Raw genomic sequence first — 18,813 nt, 5'->3', positions numbered from 1 at the left:
ATAATTTTTCGCCTCAGAACGTGACCTCCGTGACCCGCTCAGAACAGGGCACAACAAAATGCGTCAACTATAGGCGTATGTTCTGGAAATTGAAAATTGCGATCAGTGAAAAGTCTCTAGAAAATGCCAACCTTGTTCTTCAGAACTGCATTTTCAATCGAGAGGCCCGAAGAAGACACTAACCCCAAAAATACCCATATAGAACTAAAATGTAAAAGAGAGCTGCCTAATTTTGAAACTATTCTAGACAAATAGGCATAACTTTGAGCACCAGGCAGGTTCGAGCGTGTAGCTGAAACATGTGAATATGTGAATGTAGCCTATTACAGTATCACATCAGGTGTGATTCGAAAAGTAGGCCTACCAAAAGTGAGAAGCAAATGTAGGCTATATAGGCGGCAATAGGCCTAAGCCTAGACTACGTAGCATTCTCGAATGAAACGGTCTCATCTTAATTATTCATTGAATTGACCTTCAAGTTCCTTCAACTAACATGCATGAGTTAGGTTAGTGACGGACCAACGTTTTAGGATCAGGCCAAAAACCCTAAATGACACATTTTGATCCCGGGGGCATAATACTTTTATCATTAAAACAACAACACTAGGCGAGCATATAAGACTAAATTAGTAAATACACAAATGCGATGTAGGGTAAGGAACGGCAAATTTGAGTCACATGAGAAATTGCAAAGGGCTAAGATCGTCTCCCGAGAAGTAGGTTAAAATGCCACAGAGAGAAAGAGGGGGGGAGAGATCTATTATTATTATATTAAAAAAAAAACAAAACAATATAGACATATGATTGTCCCTATATTAATCTAGTCTGGAAACAAATCAACGGGCGTAGCTGGTGGGCATTTGGTCTCACTGACCCTCATATAACTTTCGGACTAGATTTTAATAAAAAAAAAAAAAGTTTTTTTAAAGAAACAAACAATTCTTTTTTCTCGTAGCAGAGGACTCTTAACTGGGACACGTATTAAAGATCTACCAGAGTCGATTAGATCTATCTAGATCTAGATATAATATATATCTAAATTTTATTATTGGCAAAGTATGCATTTTTGGTGCGAGCCCGAGGTTTATTAAGTTTATAAAATTAATAAAATATAAATTCTAGAGTCTAGACTTAAGCTAGGTCTACAGTCTACTGAGACTCTACTCTACTAATAACTCTAGTCTAGTTTAGTTAAGTCTAGTAGACACTGTAGAGTAGAGTAAATTTAAAATACACTGTGACTATCACTACAGTGTCTATGTAATGAGTAGAGTAAGTTTAAAGTTATTTAATCCAGACATTACAGGATCATAATAATGATTACATGAATTCGGACACTCGCTGTTTTTGAACTTTTTGTAGTCATTAAATCTTTATTTTGATATTTAATATGAAATTAGCGTGCTTTATTATGCGCTTGTCCATTTTTCAATGATTGTGACCCAATTTCCTTCCATGGCATTTATGTCTATATTTATATATATAGCTGTCTTTTTATGTAAGAAAAAAGAATTTCAAATGTCTAAGTCTAAGTAAGTCAGGTTGTTGTTTTTTCCTATAATGTAAACTAAGTAGATCTATGAATCTATGACTATGTATGTTAGTGACTTTGCCTCTTGACCTAGGGTTAAGATCTATATTTTTTGGTTGGCTAAATCTATGCTAATGAGCCTGGCAATATTTATTATGTTTTTGGAGCTGATTTATTTGATTCATAAGCCAAGTTGTTTGATTCCATATGAGTCTACAAAAAAAATAATCTAATAGTGTGTTTGAATTAAAATAAAATTTATTTCAAGCAGCCAGTTTTGGACATCAATGTTAATGATCTTTTATTATATTTGTTTTTTTGTTTTTGTTTTTTTATAGAGAATAAATGGGCAAATGTTTGGAGTGAGCTTGGTACATTGAATGAAGTTTAATGCCTAGATCTAGACCTACTAGATCGATAGATCTAGATTTATATAGAGAGAATATAGAGGATTCAGCTATTTAGGCAAAAATGGACATCCTAACCTGTACTATACTACAAAAGATCATCTGTATTAGAAATTTATTAAATTAATAAACAAAAAACACAAACATTCAACACACATCTAATCATGCAAACATAAAATAAGTCTAAAGTCTGTGTAGAAGTCACTATCCCAGTGACCTAATTTTGGTAGAATAAGTGTGTTCATATTTTTATTTTTTGTGTTCATATTTATGCATAATTTGAAAACATCTTAATGATTTCATGTGAGGGGCTATGCCATGTGAGGCATGTGATCTTAAAATTTAGTTTTAATTTAATGTTAATATAGAATTAAAATATGAGTTTGTTGATGTCTAAATATAGAGACTGTCTGAAATAAATTATGGTGTCCGAAATAAAAAAAATGTGGGTCAAATTTGTCTTAATTAAACGAAAACACATGGCCTCTTTGACCTTAAATATAATAACAAATATAGGTTAGGGGTACAAATATAAGTAGTCATCCTTATTCTCCTTAAACTAAAGAAGATTTTGATACTTCATTTTCTTTTCTATGTCGAACCATTGTCAAATAATATGCTGTCAAAGTGAAACTTTGAAATTTTGGCCTATAATATAGGTGTCCGAATAGCATAAACTACTCCAGATCTAGACTTTAATCTCTTAACTTACTTTTTTAGCTTAACTCGTCTTACACTTACTCTTACTCTGACTCTTACTACTCTAGTGACACTCTAGTCTTAGTGACACTTTTACTTCACTTAGACAACTTAGTGACTTAGTCACTTAGGCTGCTTAATCTTAGTAAGGCTTTATTTCACTGTTTATTTACCAACTTTAGTAGTTTTACTTACTTACTTTACTTAGCCTAGCTAGTGAAATCTGGTAGATTCTATCTAGATCAGTGTTTCTCAAACTGTGTGCCGCCGAAGATTTGCAGATGTGCCGCAGGAGTTTTTAGAACGCCATATGTGCAGCGTTACACATGTCTGCCTAATATTAAATTTTTATTTTACGTTGCATGACATCCCCACTTGTAACGACCAGTAATAGTAGTCCGCACTCTCCCATTTTCATGGCCCTGCTAAATCCGATCGCTCCATTTTGACGGAAAGGGGTGTTAGCCATTTAGGTTATTAAATTTTCCACTATACTTATATTATTATAATGACTAAAATGTAGGCCGCCTAAGCAGACGCACAACAATTTTTGAATTGGTAACTATAATAATAAGCGATGTGTTTCATGTAAAGTTTTTAAATGTATGCTAATATTAACAAATTATCAATAAGCCTTATTCATTGTTATCCACGGAGAAATACATTAGCAAGAATGAAACTGCGAAAGTGTTAAATGAAAAGCAAGGAACCAAACGAAGGTACAAAGAAAATTACATCGCATATGGTTTCATATCTTCGGGACCTGAAGATGCTCCATTGCCATTCTGTCTAATCTGCAATGCAACTCTGTCGAATGAGGCGCTTGTTCCAAGCAAATTGAAGAGACACTTGGAAACAAAATATCCAGCTGTAAAAGCACAACCGAAGGAATACTTCGAAAACATCAGGACTCAACAAAATAAAAAAGCTAAGAAACTTACGAACTAACTTAAGCTGCCAGAAAAGGGATTGATTGCAAGTTATAAGGTTGCTCAGTTATTAGCAAAGCGCAAGAACGCACACAGAGGCTGCATCTGTCATTGCACCAGCTTTAGCAATAGTTGTTGAAACTATTCTAGGACCCGATGCCACCGAAAAAGTTAAGAAAGTTCTTTTGTCAAATTATACTATCTCGCTCAGACAAGATCAAATCTGCGAACACTTCGACGTGACTGACGATGAAGTGTCTCTGCTGTGGTCTCTTCAAGTTGATGAATCCACTAACGTTAAGCTGCTAGCTTTTATTAGGTTCATAAAGGATAAATAATGTGTCAACGAATTCTTAATTTGCAAAGACTTACAAACTACGACCAAAGACGAAGATATTTTCAATGTGGTAATCGAAAACATTTTGCTATTCAAACTACAGTGGAAAAACTGTGTCAGCGTTTGCACCGATGGCTGTCCTTCCATGCAGGGAAATAGAAAGAGATTCATCACTCTTGTGCGTCTAGAAAATCCATATGTATTAGTTGTTCACTGCATGATCCACAGATAAGCTCTTGCCTTCAAATCTTTGCCGAAAGATTTGATGTCTGTTCTGGATTGAAGGTGTAAACTTCATCAAATCTCGACCGCTAGCATCCCGATTTCTCTCTTAGCTCTGTGAAGCTATGGATTCAGACTACAAATGCCTCCTGTATCACACCAACGTTCGTTGGCTCTCCAGGGGGAAAAGTGTTATAGCGTGTCCTCCAACTCGAGGCTGAGCTGATTTCATTCTTGGAGGCTGAACAAAATTGGATTTTCTATTCATGACAAGATCTGGTGGGTTAAGGTGACATTTCTCTCTGATTTATTTGACAAATTAAATTCATTGAATTTAATTCTTCAAGGACCATCACTGCATCCTCAAAACTGAAGTCACTTGGTGAAAAATTGTCTTTGTGGCAAAGTAAGATCTCGAAAGGAGTCTTCGACTGCTTTCCTATTTAAAATGAATGTGCTTCAACTAAAGAAATCACATCCGAAATTTTGAACACTTTGACACACCTGCAGTTAGCACTGCAGCATTACTTCCCAACAGTTAAAAGTCTTGAATATGGATGGGTCAGCTATCCATTTGGAAAAAATGAAGCTACAAATCTTATAAATGAAGAAGAAGAGCAGCTCATTCATTAAAAAAAATGCAGTTCTTAAGTCAAATTTTGTGATTGTGTATTAGTTTATGTTTTGGATTTCAATCGACAAGTTATATCCTGCAATCAGTTTATATCTTCATGATTTTGTGAATTTGGATTTTCAGTACTGACTGAAATCAAGTCTAAGAAAAGAGAGAGACTTCTTACAATAGACAATGAAATGCGAGTTTGTCTATCGACTTTGGAGTCTCCATTAGATCGCATTTCCTCTCAAAAACAGACACACCTTTCACATTGAATGTAATACTTAAAAAAAGGTCAAATAATTTTTCATTTTATTATAAAACACCTGCATCCTAGTGTGCCGCGAAATTTTAGTAGTTTTTTTTACTGTGCCAGCAGACAAAAAAGTTTGAGAAACACTGATCTATGTCTATACATTAGGGAGGGTATTATCATGTTTGGGCCGAAATTAGAATCTCTAGATTCTAAGGCCCTCTTACTTTGTCTTAGTCTTACTCTCAATTTGCTTAGTCGACTTAGTATCTATAATAATATATAATCTCCAGATCTAGACTCTATTACATCTCTACTTACTACTAGAATCTAGAATCCCATCAAAGTGTTTCTCTATGATTTATAAGCGCTTACACAATAATCACAACTATTTTGTAAAACTTTGTTTGCATTGCAGATTGTCATCATGCTAGAAAATGCTCATCCATTAATGCAAACATTTCTTGGAACACTTTTTACTTGGGGTTTGACAGCTGCAGGGGCAGCACTAGTCTTTGTCTTTAATGGAGCTCAGGTATGAGCCGCTTGATTTTTTTTTTATGTGTACAAAATCTTTTTTTTTTCCAAAACTATGTTAAATCAGTTTGCTAGATGTAGAATTCTATGATGATTTCAGTAAAACAAATCTTTGTAGGTCTAATCAAAGTCATAATTTGTGATTTTTTTCCCCTTGTTTCAGAAGAAATTTAATTTGTAGAAAAAAAAAAGATAAAAAAATTTTGCAATATTTTAAATTTTATAGGAAAAATAGTTTGATCCACATCTATTTATGTATTTTAAAAATATTAATGTATATAATATTGTCTCACTAATATTTTGAATTGTTTTCCAGAGAAAAGTTTTGGATATTAGTTTAGGGTTTGCTGCAGGGGTAAGTTGACCTTTTAACAAATGACAACTCAATCTAAAGAACTTTTAAAAATAATTGAAATATGAGAAAATGTCATACAGAGATCTTGATTTTTTAAAGTCTTTGAAATCTTTATAAAGTGAAACTTTACATAAAAATCATATTCTCTAAAATAAAATCATTATTAAAAACTAAATACCCAGACCTACTTTTTCTTACAACTATTTTTGCCTACTATAAGAAATGTAGATTTTTTTATTCATTATATTAAGAATTTATAGGAATTGCCTTATTTTTTCATGATTATAAAAAAAACATATTTTTAATTTTAAATTCTTAGTTGAAATAAATTTCAAACTGAAAATTCTTTTCTAGGTGATGACAGCTGCTTCATTTTGGTCCTTACTGGCACCAGCCATAGAGATGGCTGAAAATTCTGGTTCTTATGGCAATGAAGGCCAATATGCATTTGTACCTATAAGCATAGGGTTTACTCTAGGAGCTTTATTTGTATTTGCTGCAGATTTTTTCATTCCAAACTCTGTAAGTTTTGGTATTTTCTTGGTATTGCCTGTGTAGATGTTTAAAAGTATTATTATAGAGCAATTTTTAATAATGATTTTTAAAGGTTTCCTTACATTCTGAGTTTGTTTGTCTTTTCTTTTTTTTTTCTACTTGTGTATCAACTTATATGTCATTTTTGAATGAAATAGTCCATTCTTAAGTCTATCTTTAAGTTAGGAAGTTTGTGAAGCTTTGTTAGTCTGTGTGCTAGTTATGTTTACTTAAATAGATTTGAGCAAAAAATAAACATAAAAAACCCACTTTTTATTTCTTTTAAATTTATTCCTACTTATTTAAAAACACTATCTAGAAGTGGGTTCTTTAAAGTGTCTTCTGTATTTCTTTTGACATCTAGACCATTTGTTCAATTTTGTGATTATATGTCCTACTTCTAAATATACTGTTTCAAGTTTTATGCTAAACCAAATCTGGCCTAAATTAGTTACATGTATTTAAAAAGACCAATTGTCTCTCCAAGATATGCAGTCATATTTACAAAATATATTCTGTCCATTGTAATTAAAAATAAAAATTTACATTTGATCCTAGTGAAACCATGAGTAAAATCAATACATTTAGAGACCCTTCAGGACAGAAGACTAAAAAGTAAAGTAGCAATAAAACACTGAATCATAATTTACAAATGTTAAGATAAAAACTAAGAAAATATTCAGAAATACACAAAGATAAAGGCACTTTTCTTATTCCATATGCTAGGACAAATTTGTACAAGTGCTTCTTCTTCCCTATTGCTATTAGAGCATGGAATGTGTTGCCTGAATCAGACAGGAACCAACGACTTGGAAGATTTAAGTCACTGATTAACATGCATGACTATATTGACACATGATACACATAGGGCACAATTATCATTTCTTTTGAAGTAACCTCTGTAATTTATAAGATAAGACAAGTAACTTTCATTCAACCATTCTGTCAACATGATGGAATCACCAAACAGCTAATGAAGTTTCTATAAGTAGGTTTAAAAAAAAATGAAATTTTAAATAAAAATCACTCTTATAGATGTATTTTTTAAAATAGTTTTTTTTCAATGGTTCATTTTACATTATGTGCACCTCCCAGAGCCCACCCACATCCCTGACAAAGTTGTCCTCACAAAGTAAAGTAACATGGGAGTTGCGTGTAATCATGTAACTCTGGGTAGCGATGCGGAGACCAGATGACTTGAAAGCTCTTTTTTTGTTTGAGATCTGGATAGTGCAACTAGATATTACACTGGTACCTGCTCACTGCTTTTGACATATTCACCATCTACTCTCAATAACCTTGATACCTTAGTGCTGCTATTATAATAATATGTCATGTTTACTCATTTGTTTCAGCACTAAAAGCTTCAAACTCAATCTTTATAATAGTTCAATAACAAATCTAAAACCTTTTCACTTTGTCCAAAGAGTGGCAGGGTTAGGTTCTGTTAGTTTGTAGTAGTTTTTTTTTATAGTAAAAATACATGTTGGCAAAATTCCCAAGTTATGATTGTTAAGAAAAAATTGCACTAAATTAGCTTTTCAAATAATTTGTAGCAAAAAAATATATATTTTTTTGATACTGCATTGATGCAAATTAATTATTCTAAATTATATCGAAAACTCAACTTCACTTAGATTCTTTTTTGAAGTATTATTCTGTATCTGGTAAGATTTTGCATTGCACATGTGAATGCCCTTTGTAAGTCATGGTCACATGTAATCTTTGTGCTAATCTTTTTTGCTATTTATTAGAAGAGGTTAGTGTTCAATTAAAATTAATGAACTCTTGTTGCCATCCTACCAGGGAGACCTACTTCACCCAGAAACTAAAAGCTTATCCGATGATCCCAAGAATGAAGACTCCCCAAACTCTATTATGCTCACTGTTGATGAAAGTGTGAGTTTCACAAAGTATAGGAACAGTGCTGACAGTTCTTTAAAGAAGAGACAGACGTCCACGCCTGCCATGGACAGCATGTACTCAACTACCAGCCAGAATTCATCTAGTGCATCAGCCTATTTAGAAACCAACACATGTCACTTGATCAACTGGAGGCGGATGATGCTACTAATAATAGCAATTACAATACACAATATACCAGGTTTGTGTAATAAGTCTATTAAAGAAATGTTTATATTGAAGGTGGTTCTTTATTCAAATTATGAAAGTAACTTATCACTGCAACATTTGGTAGGTCCTGATTGCCTCTTGCATAGTAAAATACCCCTTTCAAACTTTGCATTTTATTTAGCAAGTGATAATAAAGGTCATCTGCTTCTATGGTCAACAGTTAACATCACAACAGTTAACATCATGTGGCCAGCACAACAACCAACTGCCTTTACTTTCCCCAACTAATGTCGGTACCCAGTTTAGGGGAATCAGGGGTTCCTCAAAATTTCTATCTTCACCAAAATTCAAACCTGAGACCCCCCTCGGCTCCGAAGTCGAGTGCTTTACCACTCAGCCACCATGCCCCCTGCCTCTTGCATAATTTATACAAATCTACAAGGGAGTATACTCTACATTAGATATATAAAAATATACAAACTTAGTTATCAAGAGCTTGGTTATCAAGAGTTGCTGCAACAATTTTTTTGCAATAAATTTGATTTAATACACACAAGGTAAAATATTAACTTGCAGATGAATAGTCAGGCCAGACTTTATAGGCTTAATGTCTTTGACAAATAATATATGTTTATTTATTAATGTATTTTTAAAGGTTGATACATTTTAATTTTGTATGTGTGTTTGTGTTCAAATTATAAAAATGCATTTTGTTAGTGGCCCCCGAAAGGGGAAAAGATGCTATTAGTTTTGTGTGGCCTGTCTGTCCGTCCGTCTGTCCGTCCGTTCATCCATCTCGTTTAGATCTTGTAAACTAGAAAAGATAGTGAAAATCCAACATCACAATATTTTAGACCATCAAAGTTCTGATGCAACGGCTACTTTTTTCTGAAAGCGAGAAATCTAATTTTTTTAATCACTTATGCAAGCAGTTTTTTCATAAAAGTACACCTTTTTACAACTATTCAATATTAATAGTAACAAACACTTGAGGCTCTTTATTAGGGGAGACGACTATTTACCATATTTTTAACACATTTCTGCAAACGGTTGTAGATTTTTTGCCAAAATTACGGAAGTTCTGTTATACTAAGTACTATATTTACACACAAAAAATGTTTATTATTTTTTTAAAGAGAAAAAATCTATCTAGTATGCATATAAGTCAGACATAATTTAAAACAACAATTAATAAGTAGTTTTTCATATTATCACATGAACTGCAGTAATGCGATTGCCGTAGAACACTTTACCAAAGAAAATTTTTTTTATTTTTTTAAAATTTTTTTTTATTTTTATGGAAATGTTTTATTTTTGAGGAATAAGAGATTGGCGCTTAATAAAACAATTAGATCAGTTAGATATTCATTACAAGACATCAGTTAGGCCATGTTCACATCTAACTTCACTTTCACCTATCCTTTGGTCTGCTGTTAACCTTTTTTTCTCCATTATTTTCTCTCATTTGTCTGTGATAGAATTTCATTCTGATAATATTGAAACCTGCCTTTTTACCTGCCTGGGTGGACCACTTTGGGGGCCTTGTTTGTGTAGTGTAGTTGTTTTTTTTTTTCATTAGATTTAGGACTGACAGATTGATCAGACTATAAGATTGTGTCATTTTTTAAAATCAGGGAATAATGTAATATTGCTATATGTATAAATTAATTAGAATTAGAAGTGGGAAAGAATGAAACAAGACGGAAGTAATTTTTTAATGAGCCTTATCTTGAATCTTAGGAGCCGAGCTAGGAAGTCACCAAATGATAACCATTGTACCAAACATTAGAGAGGGAAAGGAAGAGGGGGCAAAAACTAGAAAGAGTAGGGATGCTGGTCACTATAAGTGATAGTTGAGTCCACCCAGGTGACAGTGCCATGTCTGTGTATGAATGTGCTGATGTTGATGTATGCTGCTTGTAAAATAATTCTGTATCCCCTCTATGTATTTTTGTTTATTTATGTATGAGTCTTGTCAATGTGTTGTTAGGGCTTCTCAGATGACAAGCCTGGTGCCTCACGTTGGAAGAGAGTGATTAAACATGGTGATAAAAATGTAAATCATCATAATCTAAGATGCTTATTACAAAGGTTTTTGTTTTTTCCTGAGTTATCACTAGAACTTCTGGCTCCAAAATGGTGAGTGCTGAAGAATGCTAGTACAACAAAGTTCAGGAAAATTCTGATATGAATATCAAAATAGACAAGGATTAAAAGGGGAACATTAGCTAGAATTTACTCTTTCTCCATCTCAATAAAGCGAAACTCATAAAAACATGGTGTCCTTGTTGTCCCTGTTAGACTATCACATTTCTGTTTCATAGTTGCACTTTAATGCTCTGCATAGTAACTTGCATGGATGCAATTTTCCTTTCTCAGAGGGACTAGCTGTTGGTGTGGGGTTTGGAGCTATTGGTAAAACACCGTCAGCAACTTTAGACAAAGCTAGGTGAGTTTCTAAAAAAAATTGGTTTTAAAAATATTATATATATATATATATATATACATATTAAAATCTCATTCACATGAATTTTTTCCATTTTTTGTTAAAGTCTTAAAAATAGTATCCAAAAAACTTAAGTATAATTTTTCTTTTTTTATAATTTTTTAAAATTTATTATTTTCAGCTAACAATTTGTGAATAGATATTAATAATAATATTATTAGTACTACCGTATTAATGGAAGTGCCCATATAAAAATATTGATTTCCAACACATATACATAAGTGTTAAAATTTATATTAAATTTAGATACTTTTAAATTAAAATTCATGTGGGATTTCAAACATTTAGTTTTTGTAATTTTGATTTTTATCTGTAGACATTTATGAAAAGGCAACTTTTTTTCTAATTTCCTTTCTGGATTTGATCTTTATGTTCAGTTACTGCTATAATCTTGTTTTTAAAATTTCAAGTACTTAAGTAATATGTCATATAATTGTGACTAAATATTCTAGATAATGGCTTTATATGCGTCAGATGTGTAAAAATATGCAGGACGCAACAGGGTTTGCATGGCCATGCGAAACACTGCATTAATCTTAAATCTTCAGAATTAAAGTCATTGCCATTATTATTCTAGATCTAGTACTAATTTCCCCTGCAATCATGTCATTGAAGGTGACTAATAGAGTAAGATTGTTATGTTTATTATCCTGCTAAATTAGGACTTGAAAGCGCTGGTTTCTCTAGTGTTGTTGTTGCTGTTGCTGTTTGCTCAGGTTGTCCCCCCCTCCCTCAAGATTTGTTAGATTGTTCATTAAGTTGAACCTTAATACAGTGAGCTAATTACCTACATTCATTGATTATTACACAATGTTTAAATAAGTGTTCATTCTATTTTACAATGCCTCTTATTAGCTTTCAAACTCTTGATGGGTTCAGGGTGGGCAGACACTGAGTGGAGATGGATTTCTAAAATAGCTCTAATGATGTTCCTAGAAATTTAACAGTTTCTGTATATCTTTGGGGAAAATTACTAGCTAATTGTCCACATAGGGAAAAATATGGTTATAATTTTTTACAATATAATGATCTTAAAATTAAATTTGGCATATTTTTTTATATTTTGAATACACGTTCAGGAACATTTTGTGCACCATTATATGTTGTAATCATTTTTTATAACCATAAAGTTTTAGTTTGCGTTATTTGACAGTGGTTAGCAGGGGATCGTGGGGCCCAATAGCTGTTGTGATCCATTTTCACCACCTTGAGAGTGTCACCTGGTGCTGCCCACACCTCCTAGTGACATTAGCATAAGTTGCACAATAATTCTAGTGTTAAAAATCTAGTTAATTACCCAGCATCTAAATAGCATTTTGTTAATTCAAGATTTCTACATTTTATACTTTAAGATCAGCAAGTAGTCTGCACATAGCATTTGATAACAAGAGAAATGACAACATAATTTGTTCACATTCAAACAGCCTGAATCAAGTTAGCAGCTAAGATTATCTTATTGAGCTGTACAGGATGTTGTATCTTCTATAAGAAACGGACATTTTAAAATTGAAAATAATAAGTTCACAATGAAAAGTCAGAACTTTGCCTAAAAAGAGAAAGAGTTCTGTTTTATTTATTATTCTTACACAAATGACTAGTTGTATTTTTATTACACAGTGGTCTTTATTAGGGCTAGTAGCCACTTTTTTATGCAAAAAAGATTTTATTTTAGTTAGGATAATGTGAATTGTAACATTATGGTGGGAAATACTTTTAAAATTCAAAATTACATTTTAGTTGTATTTTTTTTTTTAGCATTTCCTAATATCTGGTGTACAAAAAAAAAGGTTCTTGAATTTTGTATATCTTCTGCCATCACTGGAATCTGCTTAGGTATCAATGTATGAATGTATCAATAACAGCATAAAAACTTTTTAAAAGTTATGTTTTTGTTTGTCTTTCTACGAAATTATTATTTCAACATGTAACTTATTAGATATGCTTCTGTTTCAGAAACCTTGCATTTGGTATTGGAATACAAAATTTTCCAGAAGGCCTAGCTGTAAGTCTACCATTACATTGTTCTGGGATGTCTAGGATTAAAAGCTTTTGGTAATTGAATCAATATTTTACCCCCTAATTTTATTGTCTGCATTTGTAAATAATTTGTTAAATGCTAATCAAGTATTTAGAATAATTTAACATTTTATAAATTTTTTTTTTAAACATTGTAGTTTCATCTTTGTATGTGGCTTAACAACCTTGAAATTCTTGTTTAATATGACTGACAAGTAATTTATTTTAATGGAGAAGAATCAATATATTAGTTATATTTAAGTTATAGGATTTTTAAGATCAAGGCTGTGTGTATCTTTATAGTTTAAGTTTGTTTTTTTACCAACTTCGTACACATTTTAAAACTATTTTTGTCAAGTCTATGGACATGTATTTTTACAGGTATGGTCAGTTAAGTGGAATGGTTGAACCTGTAGCTGGTTTACTTGGTACAATAGCAGTAACATTAGCAGAGCCCATTCTTCCTTATGCCTTAGCTTTTGCAGCTGGTGCCATGATATTTGTTGTCTTTGATGACATTATACCTGAGGCACAAAACTTGTAAGTGAATCTTTTTTAATATTACCTAAATTTTAAGACTTGAAACTTGTTATTTTATTTCATGCAAACTTTGTTTTCATTTCAGTGGTAATGGTAAGCTGGCATCTTTTGGTGGCATTGTTGGTTTTGTGGTCATGATGGTCTTAGATGTTGGACTGGGCTGATAGTTTTGTGCTGAAGAACTCATGTATTTATTGATGTCTCTTTGTCGACTTTGTGTAAGATTTAAAAGGCATTTACATTTAACTTTTTTTGGAAAAAGAATCTGAGTTTTAAGTGAAGGTTGAAATGTTTAAATGAAATCTATTATTTTCTTTGTATACAATTCTTATGGGGAATTTCTTTCTATGTTATTTAAAAATATGCTTTTATCAGAGTTATTGAAAGTTCGGTCACAGTTTTACATCGAATTCTAATATAGAGACATTTTTAAATCTCTATATATTCAATACTTTTTTTTTTAATGTGTAATGAATTAATGAATAAACTAGGTAACAAATGAAATAGAAATTTAAAAGGTTCCAGAAGGGACAGAAATACATTGTTCCAGTATGCAGATACTTTAAGTACTCATTCTTAGAAAATAAATATACTTTTACAAAAAAAGTTATTAAGTTAAACCATAATAGGTTAGTGCGTTATAGGGGCAAATTATTTCACTTCGCCATAACTTGGAAATTAATGTGGAAAGAAGGAGTAGAAAAAAAAAAGATCTGATTTAAAAAAATAGCTTTTTGTAACTTATTATTATTTAGAATATCTTTATTATTGATATGAAATTCAAAGTATTAATATTAATTAGAATAATTTTTTAAAATGAACTTTTCAATGGAGGAACTATGGGAAGACATTTTACTCATTGCTATTATTCTTAGAAACCACAGCAGATTCCAAAACTAATGTAAAAATTGCATTAATTTTACATCATTTAATTACAAATCATAAAGTGGTTTCATTGTAATTTGGAATAATACTTTATATGTGCCTGATTTACATATCATTTTCAGGGCATCATCTTTTTTTGTATGGGGAAAGTTCATATTATAGTAACATTACTTTAAATTATATAGACTTAGCAAACAAGTTAACTTATGCTCTCATTGGCTACGGTATTTTATTTTTACTTGACATCATTTCAATGACAAAACCAAAGAACTTACAACTATGTCATGCTAGAACCCATTTACATATTTTTTAAAAACATTATTGCATTTTTAAATATTAAAAAAAGAACATTACAGTACCTGACATTTCAATAATTTAATCTGCATTGGCAAGTTATGAAAATATTTTTTCTTAAAAATTAGGGGTTACCTTAATTGCCAGATTTCAAAATGTGCTAACTTGATCTGAAAAATTTTTATGATATGTAAACTAAAAATTTCCACTTTAAATCATGGTTTGTCTTTTTTTTAAATTGTAAGGAATATACAGGAACAAATTTTATGACATTCTACAGAAAAATAAAAGTAAATTTATTTTAAATTTTTAAGAAAATAATTTTTCATTAAATAAAACAAAACCTAGAACCATCAATGTAGGCCTACAAATTGTCCTCTAAAAGATCATGTTGATGTTGATAAACACTGAATATATTCTTATTTTCTAACATGAATCTACGATTCAGCTTTTACTTAGTTAATGGGAATGAAAAAACAAATCAATCCATTAACCACATTATATATGTTTATCATGAAGTCAGAAAGTCTAAAATTTAGTTTATAGAGGATTTTATGTCTCCCTTTAGCTACAATTAATAGTCTATTAAATTAGGAGTAATATTTAATAATAATAGCTCTTATAGATTGAGTTAATATGTGGAAAAAATTGTTTTTTTTTGCCTTGAGATTTGTGTTTGTAAAAATAAAAATGTTCTTGGCATACATTCCTTAGTACATTTCTGGAATGATTCAGTAGTAATTGGATGCAATGACTTTGTAATTCAGCACCAAATGTTTTTCTAAAACCAGAATGGGTCAGCTGTTCCAGTATACAATGTCTTGAATAATCAGCACAAAGAGTATCCTATGACCTGATTTATTCTGTGCCAAGTGTATGCTTACATTCTGAGTTTTTCAGCACCTGAATGATTCAGTGTTTTGTTGAAATAAATGCTATAGAAGTAAAATGAATACAGAAATGTTTGCTGTATTTTGAAGATTGAGTTTTTAAATAAAAAAAACTTTTCAAATAAACATTCCTCACTTATGCTGAAAAATGCTATAAACTATATATCTTTTGATATATATATATATATATATATATTTAGCTCACATGTTTTGAACTAGATTCCTGCTGCAGCTGTGATTTTGGCTAATCCCATCAAAAATTCATTCATGTTGTACTCATGTGATGATTGTGTAGGAAACATTTAAGACTGGAAACTAAATTAGTGTTGTTGTATTTTATAAATCCATCGCAAAACTCTAATCTTAGATTGATAATGGGTGTGATATTTAATAGAATCTGCTGGAGCAATTTTTTTTTAAATTGATAGCAAGTGTTGACCAGTCACCAGTACTCTCTCTTTATTGTGATGGAATTTTGTGTGTGTGTTAAAATTGCTATCAGATATATAGAAAAATATCTTGTGTGCAAGGACAAGGTTAGTTTGCTTAGTAAGATTTAATGTTTCTGACTTAACAGTAGTCATTTTTTGATTTATTGAATAATGTCAAGTGACAAGCAATTACTAAGTACCAAAGCTATAGAAAGTGAAAATTCTATAACTAAAAGTATTCTTTTGTTGAAACAAATTTTTTCCTAATTATCATTATGATAAAAAATTATTGCTATTTTGTTTAGAGCAAATGTCTATTTGTTTTTATGTACTCAGATTTTAAATTGTTGTTGAGATATTTATTCATTTTGTTTTACCTTGAACTCTCTGAGATTTCAACGTGTATATTTTTAACATTGTACTTGTTCAACAGTTTCAGTATTTTAATATTGATTAAGAAATTATTTCAGTGTAATTTTTTGGTCTCAATGTCACTCAGCCAGTTGGACCATCATTCATCTTAAAATTAAAAACCAACAAACCAGGATTGGAATTTTAAAACTTTTGGTTGAACATCCAAACTCTTAACTTATCTGCCACCATGCTTCACATAATAGATATGTTTATGAATATTAAATTATCAAAAAAAAAACAACTCTGGGACATTAAAATGAACTCTCAAACATTTTTTAAAAAGATTTTAAACGTTTGTATTGGTTTTAATCTACTTCAGTAAATATCTATTTGCATCATTCAAAATTCTTCTTAAGTGTGACTCACTATTCATTTAAACCTTGTGCCTTATGTGACAAAGGGAGAAATTGTTGAGTGTTTTTTTTTTTGAGTTAAATATATTAGAGAAAAGATTTTTAAACAATTTATTAAATGATTCTTTCTACTTTTAAATGCATGCTAAAATTTTTACAGATTACCATAGCCAATAAATTAATTTACAATGTCTTGTATATTTTACTTGTATTGTTTCCCAAGCTATTTATTTTGAAAAATATTTACAATGATTAATATTCTCAGTTCCAGTAATAATCATTTAAACTATGTCTTTAATTGGTTTACTAGTCAGTGGTGTGTTATTTAAGTCTTCATAAAACTTAAAATCTACATTGTGAAACAAAGCAGTGTAAACATTTATAACTCTCTTTTTAAAAGTTGATTAACACTATATAGGTCAGTGCCATTTAAAAGTTGATAAACACAACTTTGGAGGGTTCCATTTAAAAGCTGGTAAACACAACTAAGGACAGCACCATCTATCAGCATTTCAGCCAAATGCACCTAGACAATCATGTTTCATGTCAGCTTGACCTTCCTCTTCTTCTGCTCTGACTCTCTTAAAAAGAAAGTTTTATAAAGTTGAAATGACAGTATTCAGACTGATTTGTATGTTGTTTTATGTTATATGCTCTCATAATTATTTCATTTTGTAACATCTACAATGTAATTTATGCCAATTGCAACCTTTTTGTTGATTTTAAATATAAAGACATTTTTAAGGAAAAAAAAAGTTTTGTGTTTTATTGTCTATAACTGAATTAGCCTGTGTGAATGCCCCATTGGTATAAAAGTCATTAAGTAATTGTTAATCGATATTTTTTACAAAATAGTTGATTGTCAAGGTTTATTCATTTTAAATTGTTCATAATTCTTCAGCATTTAGACTGGCCAGTTTATTTCCAGTTGCTCAAGAATTTGACTGTAACAAAGTATGCATGCAAATTATAGATCTATTCAAGACAATGCATATTTTACAAATGGTCTGATTCATAACTGATCACTCCAATGCATATTCTATAAACTAGGGGTGGTCTGATCACTCCAATGCATGCTCTTGTCTTTTTCTAATTTATAAATCTTAAACTTAATAAAAAGGTATTCATTGTTATATACAAAGTTAGTCTTCTTTGATTATTATTTATTAGTGCTAAATAAGATTAAGATGGCAGCCTGGTCATGTAGTAAGTGCTCAGGACTTTCGTTCGGTGGTCTCAATATGGTCCTGGGTTCAAACCCTACCTGCTACCATCTCCCGTTGTCCTGCAGGTGATTTAGGCCTAAGTGTGTAATTATTTTCAAATCTAAAGAAAAATTATACATATCACTCAGAATAAGAAAAGTTGAAGGTGTTTCTTAAAGTTTGTCTTAGTCATCTGTTATATAAAGAGATTTTTTAAATTACTTTTTCCCCTCTGCTAAAAAAATGTATATATATTTATACACACTGGATTCAACAGTGCAAATGTTCTATAGTAAGTCTTTTTAAAAAAACAAAAAAAACTAAATTTCACTGTCATATATGACATAAAATCAGACCAAAACCACCACCTATGCTTCTAGGTTCTTACTACATCTAAATATTAAACATTTTTTTTAACATCATGTTTCCATCCCCAGTCTTCTTTAGATTAACTGACTTGTGATGATGACTGCTATGAGAATTTCACATTAATAAATGTGTTTCAATAAATTGTATTTAAACATTATTGTACCTTCATTTTGCTGAAATCTATAGGACTACTAAAATTACAGACTATCATAGAATATTCAAAGCTCTTGTCAAATATTTGGTGGTAAAATTTTCAACCTTTTATGATTATGTGATCAGCACAAACAATTCATAAATCTTAATGCACACCAACTGCTTATAAAATACAATAACTAGATTTAGAACTGCCCTTTCAAACATCAAGAGGGATGTTTACAATAAAAAATTCTGTATATAAGTATTTTTACTTTTATTGTT

The 18,813-nt window shown here is 31.0% G+C and overlaps 1 protein-coding gene across 5 annotated transcripts; it reads left to right on the top strand.

The window, feature by feature from the left end:
• The first annotated feature begins 938 nt into the window (after positions 1 to 938).
• Positions 939 to 17,963, top strand: LOC106075133 (zinc transporter ZIP11-like). Of its 5 annotated transcripts, none has more exons than XM_013236300.2 (9): positions 939 to 1,056; positions 5,413 to 5,529; positions 5,848 to 5,886; positions 6,241 to 6,408; positions 8,227 to 8,524; positions 10,873 to 10,942; positions 12,953 to 13,051; positions 13,397 to 13,555; positions 13,641 to 17,963. In XM_013236300.2, the coding sequence occupies exons 2-9, from the start codon at positions 5,422 to 5,424 to the stop codon at positions 13,717 to 13,719; spliced, it is 1,020 nt and encodes a 339-aa protein (XP_013091754.1). In that variant the 5' UTR covers positions 939 to 1,056; positions 5,413 to 5,421; the 3' UTR covers positions 13,720 to 17,963. The 5 variants fall into 5 exon arrangements, with proteins under 5 accessions (XP_013091754.1, XP_013091698.1, XP_013091543.1 ...); XM_013236244.2 differs by having other exon boundaries at positions 939 to 1,069; XM_013236089.2 differs by having other exon boundaries at positions 945 to 1,082.
• The last annotated feature ends 850 nt before the right edge of the window (positions 17,964 to 18,813 follow it).

Source organism: Biomphalaria glabrata, chromosome 2 (genome assembly GCF_947242115.1).
Source record: "Biomphalaria glabrata chromosome 2, xgBioGlab47.1, whole genome shotgun sequence".
NCBI classification, from domain to species: domain Eukaryota; kingdom Metazoa; phylum Mollusca; class Gastropoda; family Planorbidae; genus Biomphalaria; species Biomphalaria glabrata.
The sequence above is the reverse complement of the archived record's forward strand: the minus strand, read 5'-3'. Positions and strand labels throughout refer to the sequence as shown.